Genomic DNA, 26,288 nt, shown 5'->3' with positions numbered 1-26,288 from the left:
GCCCTTTACCTGAGGGTCCTGCCCACCACAGTACCCCCACACTCTGGGTCTCCCCTCCCAGGGGAACCCCAAACCCTCTATGCCCACCTTGCCTCAGTGGCTACTGCCAGTCATCCTCTAACCCTCTTTCCTTGGGGCAAACTGCAGTCTTTGATGGCCACTCATCACTGACAAAGGGATTGGACCTACTGCCTTTGCCTCTCCCCGGGCTACACCTCTTCAGCCCCGGTACCTGCTTAGGCCTTAAACAAGCCCTCAGCCTGGGGAGTTGTCAGGCTGGAGCTCCCCAGCTCCTCTTGCCCTTCCCCAGCACAGCTCTGCCCCGGGTACCCTGTACTCCCAGGCAGCCAGGTCCTTCCCACTCCTTAGCCCTTATATCAGAGCCAGCTGTGGCCTGGTTGGGGGTGGCCACAGCTGTGGCCTGGTTGGGGGTGGCCACAGCTGTGGCCTGGTTGGGGGTGGCCACAGCTGTGGCCTGGTTGGGGGTGGCCACAGCTGTGGCCTGGTTGGGGGTGGCCACAGCTGTGGCCTGGTTGGGGGTGGCCACAGCTGTGGCCTGGTTGGGGGTGGCCACAGCTGTGGCCGCTTTCCCAGTCAGCCTACCTTTTTCCCCAGGAGCCAGGTAACTGCCCCTCTACAGCAGGTTTGGTGTGGGGCTATGCATGATGCTTGTACCCCTTGTGAGTTTGTTTAGGTGTCATTTACCGTCAGGTACATCCTCCCTGACAGAGCTACATCTTTCTTCTGAAGTGTTCCCTTTATTACTCTTTGGAGACTCCCCTGGATCCATCCTTGGAACTGCAGGGTCTGCAAGTGGAGATCTGCTAGAAGGGATGTGTGTTTGTTCTCAGAAGAGATTTTCATTTTAATAGTTCTGCAGCCATCTGCCAGCCCCATGGGGCTGGAAGCGTCATTTCCCTCTAGTGTGTGTTTCATCTTTCACGGAGATATGAAATTGGAGTGTGTCATTGTTGTTCCGGAGCAAGCCTGGTTTGTGACTCTGCCTGCTGGAGACCAATGACATTACAGTTTCAGCAAGAGCAATCTTTGTCAGTCTCAAGTGAGGGCCCGTCCTGACCTGCCCCTTCCTACGCACACACCTTATTCAATACCAGTGCCTCTGGGTTGCTAGTACAGCCTTTTTAACCCTCTAATCTTCTCAGGGCACTCACCTCTGAATACCAGGTGATTGTGGCTGTTTTACTGAGCTCTGTTTCTAGGGCCCAGCAGCCCTTTTCAGAACCCTTCTGTTTACTATGCCTCCAACTTCTGGGTTTGACAAAACACTAAGTTTCATTTAGTCTGAGTAAACAGAACATAAACCTGATAATAGCACTCAGTAACCTTTCTGCTTCTGACTCCAAGAGGGATAGCCTAATCCTATTAGAGCCCAGCAATGTTTCTCCTCATGACCACAGTCTAGGTCTCCAACTCTCTCTATGATCCTTCTCCCCCTTCTCACAGGAGCCAACAAATTCAACCCCCCAAAGTTCTGAATGAGCAATCTGAGTGGAACGTCCATCCAGGAGTCCAAGTCTGTTTCTCCATGCACCCAGTGGCATGTGTTCTTTTTCATCTTGTCCCACAACATACCCCATTGTACAGTTTCACTTAACATTTATCCTATGACAGCATCTCATATCCAAAATTTTTGAGGTCAGTGTAGTTCCTTTTCCCCAGGACCATGTGGATCTACTGTAATGAGAAAAAGCCCTTCAGAGACGAATGACACTACAGAATGGCTGAAGGGCCCAAAAGAGACATTTCTGAGAAAGGTACAAGCTGCGGAAAGCAATAAAAGTGCCACAAACTTAGGAACATAAATTGAGAGCATAGGCATGTTGAATCTGCAATTGCCAAATGCACACTCAATTTCAACTAGAAATCACACCTTTGCAGCCGCAGTGATCTTCTACACATTCTAGCCCCCAGGGGCTCTGCTCACCAGCAGGGTGCAGGGCTAGGAGGAAGCCCTGTTTTCCCAGCAGCTCACACAGGTGTGCTTTAGTCATTTTAATGCTCTTTTATGCTGAGCTGGAGGGGTGGGGCATGTTCAACTCTAGTCCTTTAAGAGCCTGTGCAATCACACCTTTGGGACTTGGTGTCCGACTCACTGAGCTGCAGAACTGCCTTGAAAGACCATGTCTGTTGCGGGGCGGTGTGGGGGGTTACATGAGTGTTCTTGCATGAGGTGATGTCCTTGCCTTACTCTGTGGAAGAGAATGCACCACCTCAGCTCCTTCACCACTGCCACAGAGAGCAAACAGAACTCATCTTTATGGCCTTGGGACTAGACTTTCCTTTAGCCTATCTTCAGACCTTGTTGTCAATAAATAGCTAGTTAGAGTAGTATAGTGTGAGAATCCAAGGCTAATGAGGGGCAGCTGATATTTTAGGTTGACCAGCTGATATCCACCCAGGTCTTCAATGGTTCTTAACCCATGTTGCTTATTGAAAGAAATGTGACTCAGTATCAGTGTTATCAATTTTGGTAAAACTATTAAACCAACAAAACAAAATCAAGAAAACATACAACCAAAGTTAAGATACTGTTAACATTAAACAAAATGAAGTTTAAAGCAATACAGTTACCAATCAAGGTCAAATCAGAAAATCAAGTTAGTCTCACTGTTCGACTGAAATTAAATCATCAAATTAGTTTAATCATCAGATTAATACATCATATAATCAATCCTTATAAATGCTAAGAAGGGATTTAAGGAAGTGGCTGGCTATTTGGTTATAAATCCCAATTAAATAATTACCAAAGTAAATAAAATCTGTAACTTGGAGCTGGTTAAATATTTTGATACTGAAACCAAATTATTAGCTAATGTGTAAGCCACAGATTTAGAGCCTATTATACAACTTCCTCCTTAGATTTCAGTTCTGGTGCAGTGGGTAACCCTTTCCTTACCCCCGCCACAGAGATGATATAATACAGAATACTCTGATAAGCCAATGTTAGTTTTAATTTTCTTAGGACTTTTGAACATGGAACACAGAACACTCTTTATTGAGTACCCATATGATACTATGTTTAAGGCTAATTAAACCTGGGGAATTTTCTGGCATCTTCCCCATATGTACTTTATGGGTGTTCAGACACATTCATGCACACGATCACACCTTCACACCCTAAAACTAGACAATAGAAAGACTGGGATGTCTCCCAGCTAATAAAGACAAAAAGAGAAGAACTAAAAATAAGATATTGGGTATAACAGGGGGGTTCATGAACTCTTCGACTCTCGTAGAATAGAAGCTGGAACTGCAGTTAAGAAGCCAGACGGTGATATAGTGCTTCTCGCTAGCAGACCTTCTTTGGGTGCAGGGTCAAAGGCTGGCGTAGATGTCTTGACTTCCTGTTCGCAAGGTGGCCCACTTCACAGGTTCTGTAATATCAGGCTTCCCTCAGGTGGCTCACTGTCACGAAAGGCGAGACTCTTTGGCCTTACCCTTGATTCTGACAGTTTGTGGGCTTTGTCACTCCTTCTTGCAGTACCTCCTTCTTTGGCCTGGTCAGTTGCCAGGCCTACATTGGAGCCATGCAGTTTGGTTCAGTCAGGTTCAAATTAAGTCACCCTTGGTTAGTGGCAGTTTGGGGAAAGTTCTGCTTAACACAGTAATTTAAAAATTGTTTGGTGTTTGCAAACCACAGAAACTAAATTTTGTGACCCCCCCCTAAAAATATCAAAAATATAGAATATTCATAGATATTTAGGTCAGAAGGGACCATTATGATCATCTAGTCTGACCTCCTGCACAACGCAAGAATACAAGAATAAAGCTGATAATGCTTTTATCAGGGTGAAAAGGGCTTGAGATGATATTATGTCACCAAATTCAACCCAAAATCCTGTACAAATAACTGATTGGAAAAGCCCTAGCAACAACCAGCCACTTAACAATTATGCACCAGTGAATTAAAAATAAGTTTGGATATTTTATGATGGATGTCATAATTCTTCTTGCAAACAAAACAATTACAGTAATTTTTCTATTTGGGAACTATGTTATCAGTCAAACAACTTATCTCTTCTGCTTGATAGAGAAAAGGTACTTTAAAAACCTATAAATATGAAACCCATTAAAAAATAAAAATAAAGTCTAAATAAGGTCTGTATTCCCATATATGCATTTCTCTCACAATAGGATGATTTAGTATAACTAGACCTTTCCTTGTCCTGGGAGCACTTGCCTCTTACTAGTATTTCTTTGGTTCCTGAACCCAGTAAACAATTCAACAGGTGTGTCTTTTGCCTGGTAATCAGAGAGGACACCAACACCCACATCCAGTCCATCTATTCTTCGAAGAGACACAGTTGGAAAGGGAGTATATGGTTTGCTGCATTTTCTCCTACCACACCAGAAGAGGGAGACACTTGAGGCTTCAGTCTCTGGACCTATCCTCCAGCGCCTTCATATTGGGATCTGAAGTCCAGTCAGATGCTGGCTTGGGTAAAAGAGAGAAGAGAGTGCACATCTCACTACAATAGGGTCAAAAACAGAAGAAAAAGAGGAAGAATCATGTCTCGTCTTCTTCATGCTCCCTATCACCTGAGTACTTTGAAGTCTCTCATATAGTACGGCTGTCACCTCTTCTCCATTCTCCACCAGAGCCAGACATCTTGGCACTAACAGACTTTGACTCCCCTCTGGTTCAGATTCTGATGACACTATTGAACTTTCCATGTCTGCATGGAGGTCCACCGCACACCTACTAGCCACTCCACGGTATGCTTTTCTGCTCCCTGACTCTCTGCCCTGGTCTGTTCCTCCAGTCTCAGTCAGAAGCCTCTTTGGTGTACCTTCGAGTCTTTAGGAGATAGACTTGGAGCATGCCTCAGTTTGATCTCAGGACATCAGACCTCTTCTCTCACCTCAAATCCAGACATCACAGAAGGATATGATGCAGGTCCCTCTTCAGCTGTTCACGTGGCTCTACATGCAGGACTTGAAGGTTCTTTTGGATGCTGCAAGATCAGCTTTGGCACTGACCTCAGCACCGGTGCTGGTACCCTTTCTGGGACCACTGCCATTGCCAGTGCCTCTTCCTCATCCGAAACAAATGCACCTTTCTTGCTGGACCAGTGCAGGCCCTGGATCTGTCATGTCTCTAGGAGGATCTGTCCATATCTGAGGAATGGAACAATACCTCTTCAGAGGCACCATACGAGCCTCCCTTTAAGGCACACACTATTAGCACCCCCACCAGACGATCAGATTGTTGCTTCATCTGTTTTCCTTCCTGATGATCAAAAGCAGTTTCAGGAGCTGTTATGGAGGACATGTCTACATTACAAACTTAGTCGACCTAACATAGGCCACCTGAGTTATTTCTGCGGTTTTTCATGTCCACACTACCCTCTTTCTGTCGGTGTACACGTCCCCAACAGGAGCGCTTCCACTGACTTAAGAGGGACAGTGTGGAGGACTGAGAGCCCAGGCTCTCAGGTCCACACACAGCTCCCACTGGGAGCCCAGCTGCTGCCCAGGCTCTCCTCTCCGCTCTCCAATGGGAGCCCAGCTACTGCCAGGGCTCTCAGCTCTGCTCCCTGCTACTGCCTGGGCTCCCTGCCAGGAGCCTGGCTGCCCCCCCTCCTCCCCTCCCCCGGGTTTCCCTGTCCCCCAGGTTCCCAGCAGCGAGCAGGGAGCCAAGACCTCTGGGAGGCAGCTGGGCTCTCAGTGGGCAGCAGGGCGCCTGGAGCCTGGGCAGTACCCAGAATGCCAGTGGGGAACTGGGAGCCCAGGTAGCAGCCTGGCTTGGAGTGGGGAGCCTGGACACAAGCCCTGCTAGGAGCGGGGAGCCAGGAGCCCCGGGGGGCAGCCAGTATCCCAGCTGGGAGTCTGGAGCCCAGGCAGCCTGCATGGCAGCCGGGCTCCTTGTGGAACGGAAAGCCTGGAACCCAGACGGCACCCAGTCTCCCAGCAGCGAATTGGGAGCCCAGGTGGCAGCCTGGTGAGGGGTGGGGAGCCTTGGTGACAGACAGGCTCAGAGCGGAAAGCCCAGGCACAAGCCCAGCTGGGAGAGGGGAGCCAGGAGCCCTGGGGAGCAGCTGGGTTCCCAGTGGGGAGCTCTGCACCTGGAACCAGGAGCCTGGGCTCAGCCAGGCTCCCAATGGGGAGTCTGGGTGGCAGCCCGGCTCGGAGCAGGAAGCCTGGGCACAAGCCCAGCTTGGAGCAGGGACCCTGGCTATAAGCCCAGTGGGGAGCCAGGGAGCTGGGGAGCAGCTGGGCTCTAGCTTGGAGCCTCCCACCTGCCCTGGAGTGACAGCCCGAGCTGTGAGCCAGCGAAAGGATATCCGTGTCTATTGCTGCATCCTCTGGTGATGTGCTCAGCATAGGGGAGAGTTTGGGGCAGTCTGCCCCTTCTGACATCGAGGGTGCAAGCTGGATGCATTTGGCAGGAGAGTCTGCTACTACTGCTACTACCAGGCCATCCTGCTCTGTTACACTTATGCTCTGTGGGATTCTAGGAGCCTACCTTCGACTCCCTGCCAGAGGAACAGATGGCAGCAGCTGAGACACCAAGGGTTGCATGCTTGCTAGATGCTCTTTAAGAGCAGCCTCTGATGTCTCAGACAGCATAGAATCATAGAATATCAGGGTTGGAAGGGACCCCAGAAGGTCATCTAGTCCAACCCCCTGCTCGAAGCAGGACCAATTCCCAGTTAAATCATCCCAGCCAGGGCTTTGTCAAGCCTGACCTTAAAAACCTCTAAGGAAGGAGATTCTACCACCTCCCTAGGTAACGCATTCCAGTGTTTCACCACCCTCTTAGTGAAAAAGTTTTTCCTAATATCCAATCTAAACCTCCCCCACTGCAACTTGAGACCATTACTCCTCGTTCTGTCATCTGCTACCATTGAGAACAGTCTAGAGCTATCCTCTTTGGAACCCCCTTTCAGGTAGTTGAAAGCAGCTATCAAATCCCCCCTCATTCTTCTCTTCTGCAGGCTAAACAATCCCAGCTCCCTCAGCCTTTCCTCATAACTCATGTGTTCCAGTCCCCTAATCATTTGTGTTGCCCTTCGCTGGACTCTCTCCAATTTATCCACATCCTTCTTGAAGTGTGGGGCCCAAAACTGGACACAGTACTCCAGATGAGGCCTCACCAATGTCGAATAGAGGGGAACGATCACGTCCCTCGATCTGCTCGCTATGCCCCTACTTATACATCCCAAAATGCCATTGGCCTTCTTGGCAACAAGGGCACACTGCTGACTCATATCCAGCTTCTCGTCCACTGTCACCCCTAGGTCCTTTTCCGCAGAACTGCTGCCTAGCCATTCGGTCCCTAGTCTGTAGCTGTGCATTGGGTTCTTCCGTCCTAAGTGCAGGACCCTGCACTTATCCTTATTGAACCTCATCAGATTTCTTTTGGCCCAATCCTCCAATTTGTCTAGGTCCTTCTGTATCCTATCCCTCCCCTCCAGCGTATCTACCACTCCTCCCAGTTTAGTATCATCCGCAAATTTGCTGAGAGTGCAATCCACACCATCCTCCAGATCATTTATGAAGATATTGAACAAAACCGGCCCCAGGACCGACCCTTGGGGTACTCCACTTGATACCGGCTGTGCAAGGACGTTGGTCACAGGAGTGGCTCTCAGGAGATATTTCTGGCTAAGATCCTCTGGTCTCACACTGGAATCTCAGGGAAAAAACAAAAACCTCCATTTGAGGGCAGAGGCCTCTGTAGTGACAAAACTGTCAAGACCCTGGAGAAGATCAAGGCCACTATGGCCACTGCCTTCTCCCTGGGATTAACACTCTTCCTCAGTTCTAAGGAGATTTTCCTACTCGTCATTCTGCTTTCCTCACAACACCAAGGGATGTAGTCTCATAGATGATATAGGCCACCTACTAAACTGGCTGCTGGCAAATACTCTCAACAGTATGGGAGCAGGATCCCGGGGCGCTTTTCCTCACAGCCCTCCGCATCAGTCTCTCAACAGTGATTTTGACGGTCTGTTTGAGAGTTGCATACTGATGTGCACCACATCGCTAACGCATCCCCCCAATCCCCTCCCTTCAAACCTTGTCACTCTTCTGCTCATGCCTGGATGACTGTCTCGCCTCAGCAATCCAATACGTGAGCAACTTCTTCCAGTCACTAAATCCTTGCTTCTATCTGCACAGCATATCACCTTACCTGGAGCATCCTAGACTGCACTCAGGCAGAGCCTTTCTTCCAGAGGAGAGATTTTGCAAAATATGAGACACCTTAACAACTCTTAATGAGCAACTTATACAGACCACAGCACATTTCCTGCAACTACTAGGCCTGAGGCTTCATTGATCTACATTGCACCCTTTGTTTGTCTGAACGTGAGACCCTTGCTGCTCTGGACGACAAGAAGCCACACAGAATATACACAGCCTGCAAAGGGCACTGCCCATCCCTCTTTGAGTGTACCAACAGCTTCAGTGGTGAGAGAACAGGGACAATGTCCTCAGGCAAATACCCTTTACTCTCTCTTCCCTACCCTCACATGCTCCATCAATGCCTCTAGTCTAGGCTGAGGTTTGCATTACAAGACCTCAAAGTATTTGGCCTGTGGAAGCTCTGGATGTCCAGACTCCATATCAGTGTACTGGTGTTCAGGACAGTACGATGGTCTCTCAGGGTCGTCACCTGTCCCTGCAACATCATGTAGTACAGGTGCTTACCAACAGCACCACGCCCATTTACTACATAAGCAAGCAGGGAGGAGCGCATTCCTGTCTGTCATTAGTCGAGGCAAGAACACTATGGCTGTGGTGCATCCAAAATCTTCCCTGTTGTTCTGCACTTCATGAGAGGAGAACATGGAGGCAGACTTGCTCAGCAGGAGGTCTCAGAATCATCCCCAGTGGTCCTAAACCAGTGATGGATAAAGCAGTGTTTCAGAGATGAGGTAACCCTGTAGTAGACCTCTTCACAGCTGAACAAAACACCAGATGCCATGTGTTCTGCACAGGAGCACACAGAGAAAAGTCTTATCTTGGATGTGGTTCTCCTGGACTGGAGCCAACTTCTGTATGTCTTCTCTCCCATTCCCCTCAGACTCAGGGTCATAAGGAAGATTTGGTTGGACAAAGCCAACATTATATTAATAGGCCCAATGTTGTCTCGTCAGGACTGGTACCCAGATCTTCTGCACTCTGTCTGCTGCCTCTCTCTCCAGATGCCTCTCGCAACAGCAAGGGAGGACTTTGCATCCTGACCCAGAGACACTCCATCTCACAGTATGGAGATAACCTGCTGGCTAATGTGGATCACGTTGGCTCTCAGGGGGCCCCAAGCCATTCTATTTCAAGTTTCCCATGATACTTATGAATATAAATGAGAAGGTAGAAAATGTATAAGAGAACAAAAGGAAAAATCTGTGGCCAGCAGAGTTAAGGACAATAAGGAGTTTTAAAAGTATATTAGGAACAAAAAATAGTCCTGACAGTGGTATTGATCCACTGGGAAAAGGAAATTATAGAATTGTCAATAATGCAAAAAAAGGCAGAAGTGTTCAATAAATATTTTTGTTTGTATTTGGAAAAAAACAGGATATTATATTATGTAATGATGATGAAATTATCCGTTCCAGTAGTAACTTAAGAGAATGTTATACAGCAGCTGCCAAAGTTAAAAAGTTTTAATTCATCCAAGAGTTTTCAAAGAGCTGGCTGAGGAGCTTGCTGGACCATGAATGTTGATTTTCAAGAACTCTTGGAACACTGGGAACGTTCCAGAAGACTGGAAGAAAACCAATGCTGTACCAATATTTAGAAAGGATTAATGGGATGATTTGGGTAACTATTTGGGTGCTAGTCTGACATCGATCCCAGGCAAAATAATGGAACAGCTGATACGGGACTAGATTAATAAAGAATTAAAGGAGGGTAATATAATTAATGCCAATCAGCATGGGTATGTGGAAAACAGATCTTGTCAAACTAATTTGTTAGTTGTTTTTTTTTTTATGAGATTCCAGGTTTGGTTCATAAAAGTAATAGTACTGATGTAATATATTTAAAGTTGTGTAAGGCATTTTACTTGTTAATTCAGGATGTATTGATTAAAAACCTAGAACACTACAAAATTAACATAGCATATATTAAAAGGATTAAAAACTGGCTAGCTGAGGTACATAAAAATGTAATTGTAAATGGGGAATCATCATCAAACGGGTGTATTTCTAGTGGGGTCCTGCAGGAGTTGGTTCTTGGCCACTCACTATTTAAAATTGTTATCAGTGACCTGGAAGAAACCATAATATCATCGCTGATAAAGTTTGCAGATAAGACAAAGCTTGAAGGGAGTGGTAAATAATTAAGAGGACAGATCATAGAGCACTTGGTGAGCTGGGCACAAGCATAGATTCATGGATTCCAAGGCCAGAAGGGGGATTGTTGTAATCATCTAGTCTGACCTCCTATGTAATAAGCAATAGAACTTCCCCAAAATAATTCCATTTGAAGTAGAGCAGATCTTTTAAAAAACATCCAATTTTGATTTTTAAAAATGCCAGTGATGGAGAATCCAGCAAATAATATGCAGTTTAATAAAGCCAAATGTAAATGTATGCCTCTAGGAACAAAGAATGTTGGCCATTTTTACAGGATGGAGGAATCTATCTTGAGAACCAGTGACTCAGCAAAAGAGTTGGGAGTCATGGTGAGCTGAACATGACCTCCCAGTGACACACTGCCTAGAAGGACTAATATGATCCTTGGTTACATAAACAGGGGAATATTGAGTAAGAGAACAGAGGTTATATTACCTGTGTATCTGTCACTGGTGCAACCACTGCTGGAATACTATGTTCAGTTCTAGTGTACACAGTTCTGGAAGGATCTTAATAAATTGGAAAGGATTCAGAGAGAGCCACAAGAATAATTAAAGGACTGGAAAACATGCTTTATAGAGAGAGATTAATGGAATTCAATTTATTTAGCTTAACAAAGAAAAGGCTAGGGAGTGGCTTGATCACAGTATAAGGACTCACAAGGAGAATAAAAATTTGATTATAGAGGGCTTTTCAGTCTCACAGAAAAAGGTATAACAACATCCAATGGCTGGAAATTGAAGGTAGACAAATGCAGATTGTAAATAAGGTGTAAATTTTTAATAATGAGGGTAATTAACCACTGAAGCAATTTACCAAGGGTTGTGGTGGATTCTCCATCACTGGCAATTTTAAAAACAGGATTGGATGTGTTTCTAGAAGATATGCTTTAGTTAAAAAAGGAGTTAATTCAGGGAAGTTCTATGGAATGTGGTTTGCAGGGGGTCAAACCAGATGATCACAATGGGCCCTTCTGAACTTAGAATCTATGAATCTGTGAAAGACTCCACCTGAAATGCCATAAACAGAAATAGAAGCAATTCTCTATCCGGACCACTGGTAAAGGATTTGCTCCATCTTGAGCTGTGGTTCTCAAAGTCCTAGAGTACATTCTACCTTTTAACTCTCAGAGCTTAGCTGGAGCTTCCCTAAAGGTCCATATGGCAGCAATATTTGCTCATCACAGTTATGTTAAAGATATTCAGGTTCCTTAAGGGCATGGACAGTGCGTTTTTCCCTATTAGAGTACCCCTGCCTTCATGCAACCTAAATGTTTACTCCTGAGGGCATTTTGAGCCAAAAAATTAAAAATTCTGTGCACAATATTTTTAAATTCTGTAAAATTCTGCAAATTTTATTTGTCAAATGAATGTGGAGGCTCCAGCATGGCCCTGGGGAGCACAGGCTACTGGCTGCACAGAGGTGGGAGATCACTGGGCAGCTCACCCCTGAGACATGGACTCAGTGGTGAGGCTGCACCCAACCCTGACAGAGTGCAAGGACTGGACCTGCCCCAGAAAAACCCCAGGGCCCTGCCCCTCCGTGCCAGGTGCACCAGGTGTGGGTGGGCAGGTTCAGCAAGGCAGGATCTAAGAGTGGAGGGGTTTAGTGTGGGGGGATCCAGGTGTGGGTTGTGACGGTTCTGTGTCAGGCAATCTGGGTGTGGGCGGCTCAGTAGGGGATCCGGGTGCAGGGGGGATCTGGATGCAAAAGGGCTTGTTTGGGGGTTCTGGGTACAACGGTAATGGGATTCTGCAGCGGGGTCCAGGTGAAGGTGGTTGGGGCTCAGCAGGGAGGGGTCTGGGTGTGGAGGGGATAGAGCTTGGTAGGGGGACCTGGGTATGGGGAGCTCAGTGTGTGGGGGGGTCCAGATGCTGGGGAAGTGGGGCTCAATGGGGTGGGGATCCGGGTGCAGGTGGTTGGTTGGGATGGTCCAGGTGCAGGGGGAGTGCGGCTCATCAGGGGGGTTCTGAGTGCAGGGGGGACGTGGTGAGGCTTGGTGGGAGGGTCTGGGTGCTAGGGAGCTTAGATGCACATAGGTTGGGCAGATGGGGGAGCAGCTCCCTGTACAGCAATCCCTCCCCCTGCAGCTGAGTAGCAATGGCTGCAGGAAGCACAGGGTGGGGCAGGGGGGAGGATTTACACAGCTTCCTATAGCCAAGGGAGAAATCTAAGGGTGGGTCTCACCCGGCCCCAGATACCGTGCAGGGGAAGAGGAAGTTCTGTCCTCCCCAGCCCAGCCGGGACTAGTAGCTGAGCCTGGCACACGGTAGGAGCAACCCGCCGGGTCTTCCCCAGTCCCACTCCATGCCCCATAGTGATTTACCTCTCTGATGGCTGTCCTGAGCACCCAAAACTGCTGGGGAGGGTCACATGACCATTCTTGTGGCTTCTCTTTGCTTCACCATCAGAAAGTCATTTTTCTGCAAGGAAGCAAAGAAATCTGTGAGGGACATAAATTCTGCACATGTTCAGTGGCGCAGAATTCCCCTAAGAGTAATTAAATGTTGTCCTAATGAAACTGATATGTCCTCCTTATGAGCCTCTTGCTCAAGCCTCTCTTGTGGGCGTCTACCAAACAAAACAGTCTTTCTGATAGCAATTACATTTGCTCGGAGGGTGAGCAAGCTCAGGGTTTGATGGCTATTCCACTTTATACTGTATTTCACAAGGACAAAGACCATGACATGAGGCTCATCCCAGCTTTCCTGCACTGGTGGTCTCAGAGTTCCACCAGCTGGATGTCTTTCCCCACATCCCATTCTCATCCAATGGAAACTTATCTCCACGTCCTAGATGTACAGGAGAGAACTTCGTGTTTGCCTGGAAAAGACCAAGTCCTTTAGAAAATCTAACAGGATATTCATAGTGCATGGGGAACAATGCCAGGAGAAATCCATTACCCGACAGACACTTTCATACTTCATAAGGAGATGTATGAAACATTGTCTCATCGTAGCTTGGAAACCAGTACTTCCTGGTTTAAAGACCTGCTCCATGAGAACCACTGGAGCATCCTTGGTCTGCCTTAGACGGGTTCCCTCAGTGGAGGGGTGCAAAGCAGCAGTATCTGCGTTCACTAGGCACCAGGCACTGCTCTTTGAACTTACCATCCTGCTCCAACTCTCTGTTTGGGAGATAGGGGCTGGAGTGCTTATGTGCCTTAGAATGCTCGCTCATTGACTGCAACTGGGAAAGCACAGAGGCCCTAGAAGAGGAAAGAGAGGTTACTTACCAGTAGTTGTTGTTCTTAAAGAGTTGCCTTTGTGCATTTGTACTACCTGTCCACCTTTCCCTCTCCCTTGAGTTCTATAGAACTTCAGGGGTCTGCTGTTGGGGAGAAGGGCCAGAGGGGGTTGGGGGTGCACTCCTGTGTATAGAGCAGGGCGATGAGGTCACCCTCATGGGAGATCTCTTGTGCTTCTCCCAATGGACATGGATTTTCATGGCAGTTCCACAGCTCGAAGCCTGGGGCGCCAAGTCCCACCGGTATGAATGGACAGAGGTGACTCTGAAAGAACAGCACTTACTGGTAAGTAACCTCTCTTTTTCATATGCAGGCCCAGTGTTGGGGGGAGGGATCCCTTTGAGCTGAGTCACTGCCACCCAGGTTAGACTCAGTCATGGTCTTCTCGTGTGGAGTGACAGAGAACTGAGCAGCTCAGTTCAAGCCTGTCCTTGTTCTGTCATAGTTTCTGCCTTTCCTTGCCCCTGGAGGGATGGTGGCACTAAGGGGCTAGTGCCTTGTAATGTCTCCCTTCCCCTGATGATTGCCCAGCTTGTGCCATATGGGGTCTTTTCTCCCTCCCTCCTGATAACTGTCCAGCTTGTGCTGTGTGGGATCTCTGCTCCCCTCACCTGATAACTGTCCAGCTTGTGCTGTGTGGGGTCTCTGCTCCCCTTTGCTCCCCTGGTAACTGCCCAACTTGTGCTGTGTGGGGTCGCTACCTCTTTCTCCTCCCCTTGATGGAGGGACTGTCCAGTGTGGTGCTGACCCCTTTCCCTCTCTCTTTGCTTGTGCTGCTTGGATGCTGTTCTGACTCTGTCCTGTTCTTATGGAAGGAGAGGATGCGTAGGGAGCGGGAGGCAGCCACGCAACTCCTTGAGGAGGAGGCAGAGGTGAGGAGCTTGGTGGGAGGATTCTAGGGGTGCAGAAGAGAGCCACAAAGATTATTCAAGGGGTGTAGAAAATGCCTTACTGTGAAAGAGGGAAGGTGCGGGGGGAATGTCTTTTATTGGACCAACTTGCGTTGGTGAGAGAGAAACAAGCTTTTGAGCTTCCACAGAGGAGCTTTCAGAGTAGCAGCCGTGTTAGTCTGTATCCGCAAAAAGAAAAGGAGTACTTGTGGCACCGCAGAGACTAACAAATTTATTTGAGCATAAGCTTTAGTGAGCTACAGCTCACTTCATCGGATGCATTCAGTCTCTCTCACCAACAGAAATTGGTCTAATGAAAGTTATTACCTCACCCACCTTGTCTCTCTAATATCCTGGGACCAACAAGGCTACAACATCACTGCAAGAGACTTAAATAGCTCTATCTGGTTAGCTTATCTAAAGGAAGATTGAGAGGTGATTTGATTACAATGAATAAGAACCTTCATAAGAAGAAAATACTGGATATTAAAAAGCTCTAAAATCTAGTGGAGAAAGGCATAACAATTACCAATGGCCGCTTGCTGAAGTCAGATTAAGTCAAATTAGAAATAAGGCAAAATTTTCAACTATGAGCGAGACTAACTATTGGAACAAACAATTAAATGGAGTAATGGATTCTCCGTGTCCTGATGTCTTCAAATCAAGACTAGATGCCTTTCTGGAAGATGATTTAGTAAAAAAAAATTGCCTCAATACAGGCATAACTAGGTGAAATTTTATGGCCTGTTTCATTCTGGAGATCAGATTCGATGATCTAATTATCCTTTCTGGCCTTAAAATGTATCAGTCTGTGAGAAGCCCTGCACCAGAGAGTGGGACATTCAGGAATGAATGGGAAATCCTCAAGTCAGGCACAGGCAAGGCAGGAGAAATGATGGAGATTTGGAATACTGGCAGGGGCACTTCCTGGGTGACAGTGGGTTGGCGTGTGCTGTGTGTTGCTTTTTTTCCAAGCTGATGCCTAAAGTATTTCCTAGGTGACAGTGGTTGCGTCACTGGCTGGTCTTTTTCCCAGGCAATGAGAGTTTCTCATGAGTTTTCCCTGGAGATGAGGCCTTGCTTGTTGATAGGTTCATTGGCTCGCAGAGGAGCTGCCCCTCTTTCTCTGGCCTGATCCCTCCTTCTTCCCTTATCCCATTCCTGGCCTGACCTGTCCCTGTTTTTTATTCCTTTCCAGAGCATCAGCAGTGAGCCTTTGCGACTGGACTATCGGACCCTGGCAGCTTTGCCCAGCAACAACTCACCAAGAGTCACCCGTGCTGTAAGTGATGGGGTCCTCGCTGGGGCTGTGGATGGGCTCAGGCAGGAGGCTGGCCAGGGATGGAGACACCGGTGGAAGAGGTCCCTAGGGGAAGAAAAGGAGAGTGTGTCCTGAGGGGGACCTGGCCTGTGCCCTCTGAGAAGCAGTAATGTCACAGGCAGAGCTCGCTGTAGGCTGCTGGGTGGGGTGGGGAGCAGCTGGTGCCCAACAAGATGCGCAGCACTACCCACCGACGTGGGACAGGAGAGGAGAATCCCAGATCCAGCTGGAATGGCAGGAGGCCAAATGAAAGGACATGGCGCACCCCGTCTAGGACACAAACTTGACACTGCAGTTTATGGGACTTCCCATGTGTCAATCCCAGGATGGAGGGGCAGGGGTTCTTAGTTCCAGGGAAGGCTAACTGGATTTCACAGCTTAGTTAATGCTGCCTTGAAGGTAGAGAGGCCATGACCCCCTCCTGTCTCTTCCATCACCCACACTCCATGTCTCTTCCTCTCCCGTCCCAATCCCATCTCCAGCGAGCCCCACTTCACCTCTCTTCTCCTCCCATTGCCCTGAGCACTGTCTTGCCTCTCCTGTTCCCCCATCATCCGGGCCCTACCTCCCACCCCAGTCACCCCATCACTTTTAGGCCCTGCCTCCCTTGCTGTTCCCTTTCTCATAGTGCCCATTTTCCACCTCCCCCCTCATTCCTCCATTGCTTCACCTCCTGTCCTGTCCCATTCCATTTCCCAATACCATCCCGAGACACCACCTCCCCTTTCTTCCATGCCCACCATTGCTTGGCTCCACATTCCCTGCCCTGCCATTCCCCTGGCCTTGTCTTCTTGCCTACTGGTGGTTACTCACACAGAAAAGTCCCACCAGGAAAGAATGTAATGTATTTTTAGCATCTTTTAATGTGACTTAGCAGCTGGAATCAAGGGAAGAGCCGGCCCCCTGTAAGCAGCTGTCTCTCTTCAGCCCACCATGAGGTGCCCATGAAGGACTGCTTGGGAACTGCTGCCCTACTGGGTCCCTGCCTCAGACTGGGAGTTTCTGGGGGCTGTGGAATGCAGGGCTGCACAAGCTGCTATTTTGGAATGTGAGGGGACAGCAGCATCTATAAATGTCTCATTTCAGACAGAGTGACAGCTGATGTCCATGTTCATCTCCCTCCAGCTGTCCTGCCTGCCCTGTACATACCCCAACACAAAAAGCATGGAGTTGGGGGCTGCAGGGGTGACAAGGGTGCTGGGTTTTCCCTCTGGAGGTGCAGTTAGTCCACTTGGCCTCTGGCAGGAAGGCTGAGCTCAGGATCAGGGCAGCTGGCAAGGAAGTGAATTGGTAATTTATCAGGTATTTTGCAGCCTGACAGTCAAGTTTAATGAAGGTGACTATTTCTGTTTCCTTGTTCCCACAGCAGCATTAGCTCCCAGTTCTTGCTGTATGTCTGATTCTTCCAGCTGGTCGCCTTTCTGTCTAATCAAGCTGTATCTGTCCTCTGGTCTGTCTCATTTTAGATGCAGCCTGAGCCCTGGCTCAGCCTATATAGCCTCATTTACTCCTGGCTGTGTTAGTCTCATTGCCATTAATTCCAGCTGGGTCTGAGAGAGCCTTTTAGCCAGTTTGAGAAGGGTGGATTTTACTGCAGGAGCATGACTGAGAGAAAGTCAGTGCCATCTGGAGTGTCTGTGCCTGTCTAGCTGAATACATCTCTGAGGGATGAGGCCCATCTGGAGGGGCAATGAAGAAGGAAGGCCCAGTTCCCCTTGGAAACTCACTGTTTCTCACATGCCCGAACAGAGGTGGAAGTGATGGAAGGCATGGTGCTGCTACAGGGCTCTGCTCTGGGTCCTGAATGGGATTTCTCTTGGGAGCACCCCAGAGAAGGGGCAAGAATTTAAGCCCAGGGTGTGTCAGTCTATTCTGCTGTGTATAGGCCCCTCTGTGTGGGTTGATATCAGGGATTTACTGCAAGTAACATGTTTTGTATTTGTACGTTACACCTTTTAAAAGCCAGCCTTGAATGAGTCAACTCCAAATTGTGCACAGAGTTGTTTCTGGTCCACTGTTTGCTAGAACTATTTGTGGAAAGCAGTGGATGTATTGTTTCTTGACTTTAGCAAAGCTTTTGACACGGTCTCCCACAGTATTCTTGTCAGCAAGTTAAGGAAGTATGGGCTGGATGAATGCACTATAAGGTGGGTAGAAAGCTGGCTAGATTGTCGGGCTCAACGGGTAGTGATCAATGGCTCCATGTCTAGTTGGCAGCCGGTATCAAGTGGAGTGCCCCAAGGGTCGGTCCTGGGGCCGCTTTTGTTCAATATCTTCATAAATGATCTGGAGGATGGTGTGGATTGCACTCTCAGCAAATTTGCGGATGATACTAAACTGGGAGGAGTGGTAGATATGCTGGAGGGGAGGGATAGGATACAGAAGGACCTAGACAAATTGGAGGATTGGGCCAAAAGAAATCTGATGAGGTTCAATAAGGATAAGTGCAGGGTCCTGCACTTAGGACGGAAGAACCCAATGCACAGCTACAGACTAGGGACCGAATGGCTAGGCAGCAGTTCTGCGGAAAAGGACCTAGGGGTGACAGTGGACGAGAAGCTGGATATGAGTCAGCAGTGTGCCCTTGTTGCCAAGAAGGCCAATGGCATTTTGGGATGTATAAGTAGGGGCATAGCGAGCAGATCGAGGGATGTGATCGTTCCCCTCTATTCGACATTGGTGAGGCCTCATCTGGAGTACTGTGTCCAGTTTTGGGCCCCACACTTCAAGAAGGATGTGGATAAATTGGAGAGAGTCCAGCGAAGGGCAACAAAAATGATTAGGGGACTGGAACACATGAGTTATGAGGAGAGGCTGAGGGAGCTGGGATTGTTTAGCCTGCAGAAGAGAAGAATGAGGGGGGATTTGATAGCTGCTTTCAACTACCTGAAAGGGGGTTCCAAAGAGGATAGCTCTAGACTGTTCTCAATGGTAGCAGATGACAGAACGAGGAGTAATGGTCTCAAGTTGCAGTGGGGGAGGTTTAGATTGGATATTAGGAAAAACTTTTTCACTAAGAGGGTGGTGAAACACTGGAATGCGTTACCTAGGGAGGTGGTGGAATCTCCTTCCTTAGAGGTTTTTAAGGTCAGTCTTGACAAAGCCCTGGCTGGGATGATTTAACTGGGAATTGGTCCTGCTTCGAGCAGGGGGTTGGACGAGATAACCTTCTGGGGTCCCTTCCAACCCTGATATTCTATGATTCTATGTTTCTATGGTCCCTCTGTCTGAGTCGTGTCTGTGTAGTACCCAGTGCAGTGGAGTTCATGGGCGATGAGCTTGGCTCTTTCATAGATTCATTGATTCTGAGATTTTTAAGACTAGAAGGGACCAGTATGATCATGTACTGAAACCTCTTGCATAACACCGAGTGACCCTCTCACCCAGGGCCAGATTAAGTGTGAAGGGGGCCCAGGGCTGTTATTGTTTTGGGAACCCCTTTTTGCATATTCATTATCTTTCGTGCTTTACCACTACCCATGCCCAATGCTAAACACTCTTTTGTTAAATTCCCTTGGTTATTTTAGTTCCTGTTTTTAAGCGTGATGGACCCGTTATAGAGCTGAGTGAAAGTTAAAACAAACAAAACCATTTGGATTTTGGCACATAACTGGTCGTAATACACATCGTGATGCTATGGCTTTAATTATCTAATCACCTATACAAATTATATATATATATTGGGGAGTGTCATGGGGGTCCCAGGCTGGATGCTCTGGAACTGCTTTGAGAGAAGCCAGGCAGGACTCTGGTGCAGTGTGATTCCCCACAGGGTACCCTTGCACCATGGCAAGAAGCCTTTTTTGGCTTCTGCGCTTCCTAGGTCTGACCTCGGAGCAATTAGCCCCCTGTTCACCTTGTGAGCTCCCCACAGTGAGTCCCCCTGGATGGGGAAGCCTTGTACACCCCCAAAGGGCCTTGCCCCCCAACTTTTCAGGCAGCAGTGATTCTCAGCCCACGTGTAACACAGAAGGTTTATTAGTTGACAGGAACACAGCGTAGAACAGAGCTTGTTACCACAGAAATCGGGGACAGCGAAGTCCATCTTGGGGGATCCAGGGCCTGGTGCCCTGGACTTCCCCTCCGAGTATCAAAACAGGAAACTGACCAGTTTCCACCAGCCCATCCTCTGACACCCCCCAACCCCCGTAGCCCTTCCTCTGTCCCTTTCCCTGCAAAAGGTCACCTGATCTCTTTGCTCCCAGCACCTTGCAGAGGAGGATGGGGCTGCGACTATCAGTTGCTAGGTTTCAGAGTAGCAGCCATGTTAGTCTGTATCTGCAAAAAGAACAGGGGTACTTGTGGCACCTTAGAGACTAACAAATTTATTTGAGCATAAGCTTTCGTGGGCTACAGCCCACTTCATCGGATGCATGCAGTGGAAAATACAGTAGGAAGATATATAGATAGATAGATAGATATATACACAGAGAACATGAAACAATGGGTGTTACCATGCACACTATGACGAGACTGATCTGTTAAGGTGAACTATTATCAGCAGGAGAAAAAAAACAAACAACCTTTTGTAGTGATAATCAAGATGGGTCATTTATAGCAGTTGACAAGAACGTGTGAGGAACAGTAGGGGGGGAAAATAAACATGGGGAAATAGTTTTACTTTGTGTAATGATACATCCACTCCCAGTCTTTATTCAAGCCTAATTTAACGGTGTCCAGTTTGCAAATTAATTCCAATTCAGCAGTCTCTCATTGGAGTCTGTTTCTGAAGTTTTTTGTTGTAATATTGCGACTTTTAGGTCTGTAATCGAGTGACCAGGGAGATTGAAGTGTTCTCCGACTGGTTTTTAAATGTTATAATTCTTGACGTTTGATTTGTGTCCATTTATTCTTTCTTTATTCATTTATTTATTATTTCATTTATTTATCAGTTGCTAGGTTACTCTCTGTGCTGATGGTACTCACACCTACTCTCTAGGGGTCTCTGCAATGATCACACACTCTTATTCCACCACCCAGATACTTAAGCAATACATAGGGGAAACTGAGGCACACACCATGTTCAGAGAAAACATTAAGAACTTTCACACTTCGTCACAGGGACCCCTCAAAATCTGAGGCCCCAGGCTGTAGCCTCTAAAGCTCCAGTGTTAATCCAGGTTGGCCTCACCCAGTGACACCTGCATCAAGCCCATAACTCTGGGTTGAGGCAGAGCAGATCTTTTAGAAAGACCTTGATTTATAGACTCCAAGGAATAGCGAATCGACCATAGTCCTAGGTAAATTATTCCAATGATTAAATACCTTCATTGTTAAAAATCTGCATTTTATTTCTAGTGTAAATTTATCTGGCTTCTGCTTCCAACCATTGGATCTTGTTCTGCCTGTTAGATTTCAGAGCCTGACTGTGCTAGCAGAAGAGGATTAGGGTTCCTGTTCTGGGCCAAAGTGGTGGACCAGGGCAGACTATGACTGTATTAGCCCTGTATCTGCTCTGGGGGGCATGTATTCCCTATCTCCCTATGCTAGGACAGGAGCAAAAAGAAAAGGAGGACTTGTGGCAGCTTAGAGACTAACCAATTTATTTGAGCATAAGCTTTCATGAGCTACAGCTCACTGCATTGGACAGGAGCCCATTTCTTGGGGGACAAGACTGGGTCAATGGTACAATGTTAACAGATCCTCAGTTGCCAAAAATAGGAGCTGTGCTTAGCCAGTAAAAATAATCCAGTGAGAGGGAGACGAGGTGGAAGCTGGGAGTCTGTCCCCGGAATGCACTGCAGCAGCCCTGGAGATCAGACTGAGAGCTGGAGGGGCTCAGGAGCTAGCAGTGTGGATGAGCCAAAGCAGGGAGGTTTCTGAGGCATCCTACGGGTCAGTGCACTTCTCACTTTCCAGATTCAGCAGAGCTGCATTCGCCTTCCCTTCCCCACAATGCCTGAGAGGGACAGTGCTCTCCTTCCCCCTATGTGAGCAAGACAGACTGGTGTGGGACTAGTGGGATCTACACTCTCCCACACCCCGGGGTCTCTGCTCCGGTAGCGTTTCTGGGTTTCTCCCAGTGTTAGAGAAACAAGCAGGGAGGAGCATGGTGTGGCAGGCGTTGGCTACACTAGGAAGGGTTTGCCTGTAGCTAGACTGGCAAACCTCCTCATAGAGATGCAGATCAGACAGACAACAGCATTCTTTTGCCCATGTAGCTTATACCAGCTTCCCAAACGAAATAAGCTATCCCAGCAAAAGGGCTGTTTCGCTGTTATAACTTCATCTACACAGAGTTTTTTCTGGCATCACTATGACAGTTGGGTGTATGATTTTCTCTTTATAAGTGTCACCCAGACCTCAGTGTCTGTGGAAACCTGATACGAGCCGTCACTCTCCCCTTTGCTGCCTTAGCATGGGATGGGGAAGGCTGGGGGTTGGAGCAGGAGAGCGCCAGGAATTTCTGCATAAATTCAGCTTCCCAGCTGCCATTACAGTCACACACCTACCCCGCCCTGGAGGGCTATTTTTGTAAGTGTCACCCTGACTCGGGCCGCAGAACGTGATTGGAGCAGAAAGGGTCACACAGCTCTTTAGCCTGTTTCTGGATGGAGGAGGTTGGAGTGCTGGGCTCTGACTGTCTCTGCTTCTCTGGAGAGGGCTCTGGCTGCGCACCAGGAGACTGCCACTGAAAGTCTGGCCTCTGCAGTGTTAGAGGAGGAAAGGTCAGTGCTTCTTCCAGTAAAACCACTGTGGAGAGGGTGAATGGAGCCTAGGGGAAAGCTGCGGCCTTGATGGAGCAAGACTTCCTTCAACCTTTTAATGCCGCATTACAGCCGACACGATGGTGGGTCCAGAGATGTTTGTGCTGCCTTTTGATGGGGAAGAATTTGTGTGGTGACAGTGAGATGCTTTTGTGTGCACTGTAGTGAGGTGGGTGGTTAGCCTGTGTGACGATGGTGAGCTGCTTTCATGTGCATTGTAGTGAGGTGGGTGGCATTAGGCAATGTGGTGATGGTGAGCTGCTTTCGTGTGCATGATAGATAGTGAGTGTAGGGACAGTGAGCTGCTCTCCTATTGTGCTGCAGTGAGGTGGGTGGTGTTAGCCCCTACAGGGACAGTGAGCTGCTTTCGTGTGCGCTGTAGTGCGGTGGAAGGCTTTAGTCTGTGCCTGTGCAGTGACAATGAGCGGGTGGATGGTGCCCTGGCTATTTCCTTCCATGTTCTTCCCAGGAGCCTTTCCTGTTTAATGCTCTGGAGCACGTGTGGAGTGTGAGCTGGAGGTGTATGTGGGTGTATGCAGGCTCAGTGTGTGTCTCTGGCTGGAAGTGTGGGCTTAGTATGTACAGAAAGTATCCAAGTGGCATGTGACAGGGATGTGCTTATTTTGTGCACTCCCGTATATGCAGACAGAGCAAGAAGCTGTCCTCTTGGAGGCAGCTCATGGGATCCCATAGGTAAGGCCTTGCCAGGAGGCAGGAGAGTTTTGCGCACCTCCATTGCACGTGAGGCTGTTCAGCATTGTGATTCCCCTAGTGCAGAGCCAGGGAGCTGTGGAGATGGGCGTTGTGTGTGGGAGCTCTCCTGTCCCTGGTGTCTAGGAGCAGTGGTGGCAGTGACTGGCACCATGTTTGCTGCCTCCTCTCCCTTAAGCTAGCTGTTCTTTCTTTCTGTTTCTGACCCTTTTGTTTCCCTCTCAGCTCGTTCAGTGTGATCGAGCCAGCCCTGGAATGGAGAGTGACTGCGCTCTGCTGCCTCTGCCAGTGGCTCTGGACAGCCAGAATTCAGACCCTGACCCAATCGCAGGCCTGAGCCGCAGTGTAACTAGCCCGCCCCAGGACCCAGCATCACCTGGCAAGCACACAGAAAGGGCAGCGCTGGTCCCGCTACACATGCCGGAGCCTGTGGGCTGCCCCCTAACCCAGAACCAGCTGCCAAAGCCACAGGAGCCAGAGCAAGAGAGTATGGTCGACTCCCAACCAATCCTCTTCAGTGAGAACCCCTTTGTGGTGGCTAATCGAAGGGGGAAGGCAGCAGGCAAGGCCTGTCTGGGGGGCCCTCCCCTTGGCTATGGCCAGGGGGGAGTTCTGAAGACCAACCTTTACTCCAAGGCAAGCAGTCCTGCAGCATCTTGTGTGTAGCATGCAGTCACATCAACTAAAGCCCACCAGTGTCCTACTAAATCAGTGAGCATGCCCTGCCCCTGGATGCTGGTAGCACAAGGCCTGTTCGGGGGCTAACCCCACCTAACATACAGCAATGTCGTGTGCCATGTGTGTTGTGTCGCACTGGACTCCTGAGGGCCTCCCACATTGCTGTGTGTGTGAGCTTGTCATTCCCATAGCAGGGATCAGTGCTGGGGTCACTGACGTGCCCCACCACCAGACAACTAGTACACAATGAATGAGCCCAGCCTGTGCTGGGTGGGGGGAGGGTCAATGACACTGGGGGTGGGGTGGGAGTGCCCCTGTCCCCCTGTCTGTGCTGGGGGGTCAGTGTCATGGGGTGGGGGTGGGAGTCCCCCTGTCTGTGCTGGGGGGTCAGTGACATGGGGTGGGTGTGGGTGTGCCCCTGTGCCCCGTCTGTGCTGGGGGGTCAGTGTCATGGGGTGGGGGTGGGAGTGCCCCTATCTGTGCTGGGGGGTCAGTGTCATGGGGTGGGAGTGCCCCTGTGCCCCTGTCTGTGCTGGGGGGTCAGTGACACGGGGTGGGGGGTCAGTGTCATGGGGTGGGGGTGGGAGTGCCCCTGTCCCCCTGTCTGTGCTGGGGGGTCAGTGTCACGGGGTGGGAGTGCCCCTTGCCCCAGTCTGTGCTGGGGTGTGTGTGTCAGTGACATGGGGGGTGGGGGTGGCAGCTGCCCCTGTGTCCCACTCTGTGATGTGGGGTTAGTGACACGGGGCGTTGCAGTGCCCCCGTGCCCCTGTCTGTGCTGGGGGGTCAGTGACACGGGGTGGGGGTGGGAGTGCCCCTGTGCCCCTGTCTGTGCTGGGGGGTCAGTGTCATGGGGTGGGGGTGGGAGTGCTCCTGTACCCCTGTCTGTGCTGGGGGGTCAGTGTCATGGGGTGGGAGTGCCCCTGTGCCCCTGTCTGTGCTGGGGGGTCAGTGACACGGGCTGGGGGTAGCAATGGCATGGGGTGGGGGTGGGAGTGCCCCTGTGCCCCTGTCTGTGCTGGGAGGGTCAGTGACACGGGGTGGGAGTGGCAGCACCCCGTGCCCCAGTCTGCACTGGGGGAGGGTGATCAGTATCAGAGGGGTTTGCATGACAGTGCCTCCAGAGCGCCATTTCTCTGGAAGTGTTACTGACCGCATGGTTGGAGGGTGGCCATGCCCTTGTGCTCCTGTCTGTCTGTGGTTTGGTCACAGCAGGGAGTGGCAAAGAATGGAGCCTTTTGTCCTGTGTCGGTGTCACATTCACGTACTTGGCGTTGTCCAAACCCGAGTCCTTTCTGTACATCTGTACATTGAAGACAGCCCAGCTCACTAGGACAGTATGCAGCACAGGTCCTATCTCTAGGCACGCACAGCCAGTTCCCCACAGCTCTGCTGCGGGCCTTAACAAAGTCCCCGATTTCACAACTGGGGCTGGAACATGAACTCTCAGGTTTACTATGCTCTGTGTACGACAAATCCTTTGTTTGAGGACCTAGGCTACAATGATGAAAAGACCATTGCAGCTGCACCGCCATGTCCCGCGTGGTTTGCCCCAAAGGGCAGAATAGGAAGAGAAACAGAGAAGAAGGCTGGCCAACTGATTTGGGGGCTAGCATGACACTTGAGACCTGGGTTTAATTCCTGGCTTTGCCACAGAGTTTGGGCAAGTCAGTTGGCCAGGTTTGCAAAGGTATCTAGTTGTCTGGAGCCAGAGATAGGTGCCTAGTGGAGTGTACAGGAATTCCGTGAGCTAAGCACTTGGGCACGGCTGTAAATCCCACTAGGCTATCTGCATCTTTAGGCAGCTAATAGCTTTGTGAATCCAGCCCTCTATGCCTCAGTTCCCATCCGTGAAATGGGGATAATAATGCACCTTCCTACCCCACAGAGGTTTTGGGAGGATAAATACATGGAAGACTGGAAGATGCTCAGATTTTAAAAATTTATTAAAGCGAATGTTAAAAAATTATATAATACAAGGTTAAGAAGAGAGTGTCTATACATCTGGGTATAGTGCCTAGATTATCCACGAATACAAAGTTGTTTAAAAGTCAATTGCAGTGGGGGCCGTATAAGGGCGTAAGATCTTGTCTACGCTTAAAACGGTGCAGCGGTTTCTCTGTAGCACTTGTGTGTAGACACTACAATTGCTGACAGGAGGGGTCTCCCATCCGTGTCGGTACTCCTCCTCCCCAAGAGGCACCACTGCAGAATTCTCCCGCTGACTGAGCGCTGTCTACTCTGGGGGTTAGGTCAGTTTCGCTGCATCACTCAGGAGGATTTTTCACGTTCCTGAGCGCCATAGTTGTATCTACCTCATTTCGTAGCACAGACCAAGCCTAAGACAGAGAGAGTGAGGAAGGTTCAAGGCTCTCCCCCTTCCCCATCTCTTTGGATCTTTTGCTTTCT

The 26,288-nt window shown here is 49.1% G+C and overlaps 1 protein-coding gene across 32 annotated transcripts in view; it reads left to right on the top strand.

Moving 5' to 3' along the window:
• Positions 1-26,288, top strand: part of SCRIB (scribble planar cell polarity protein) — a 238,659-nt gene that overhangs the window by 121,741 nt on the left and 90,630 nt on the right. For 23 of the 32 annotated variants that reach the window (XR_012157045.1, XM_073329722.1, XM_073329721.1 and 20 more), the window contains 3 exons: positions 14,391-14,447; positions 15,664-15,747; positions 23,430-23,840. Coding sequence is in view for 31 of the 32 variants with exons in the window: in XM_073329722.1 (XP_073185823.1) it covers positions 14,391-14,447; positions 15,664-15,747; positions 23,430-23,840 (552 nt within the window). In the remaining variant the exon portion in view is untranslated. The remainder of the gene's footprint in view (positions 1-14,390; positions 14,448-15,663; positions 15,748-23,429; positions 23,841-26,288) is intronic. The other 9 variants (XM_073329747.1, XM_073329746.1, XM_073329744.1 and 6 more) reach the window with 2 other exon arrangements.

Source organism: Lepidochelys kempii, chromosome 2 (genome assembly GCF_965140265.1).
Source record: "Lepidochelys kempii isolate rLepKem1 chromosome 2, rLepKem1.hap2, whole genome shotgun sequence".
Classification (NCBI taxonomy): Eukaryota; Metazoa; Chordata; order Testudines; family Cheloniidae; genus Lepidochelys; species Lepidochelys kempii.
Note: the sequence above shows the minus strand (reverse complement) of the source record. Positions and strands in the feature narration are given on the sequence as shown.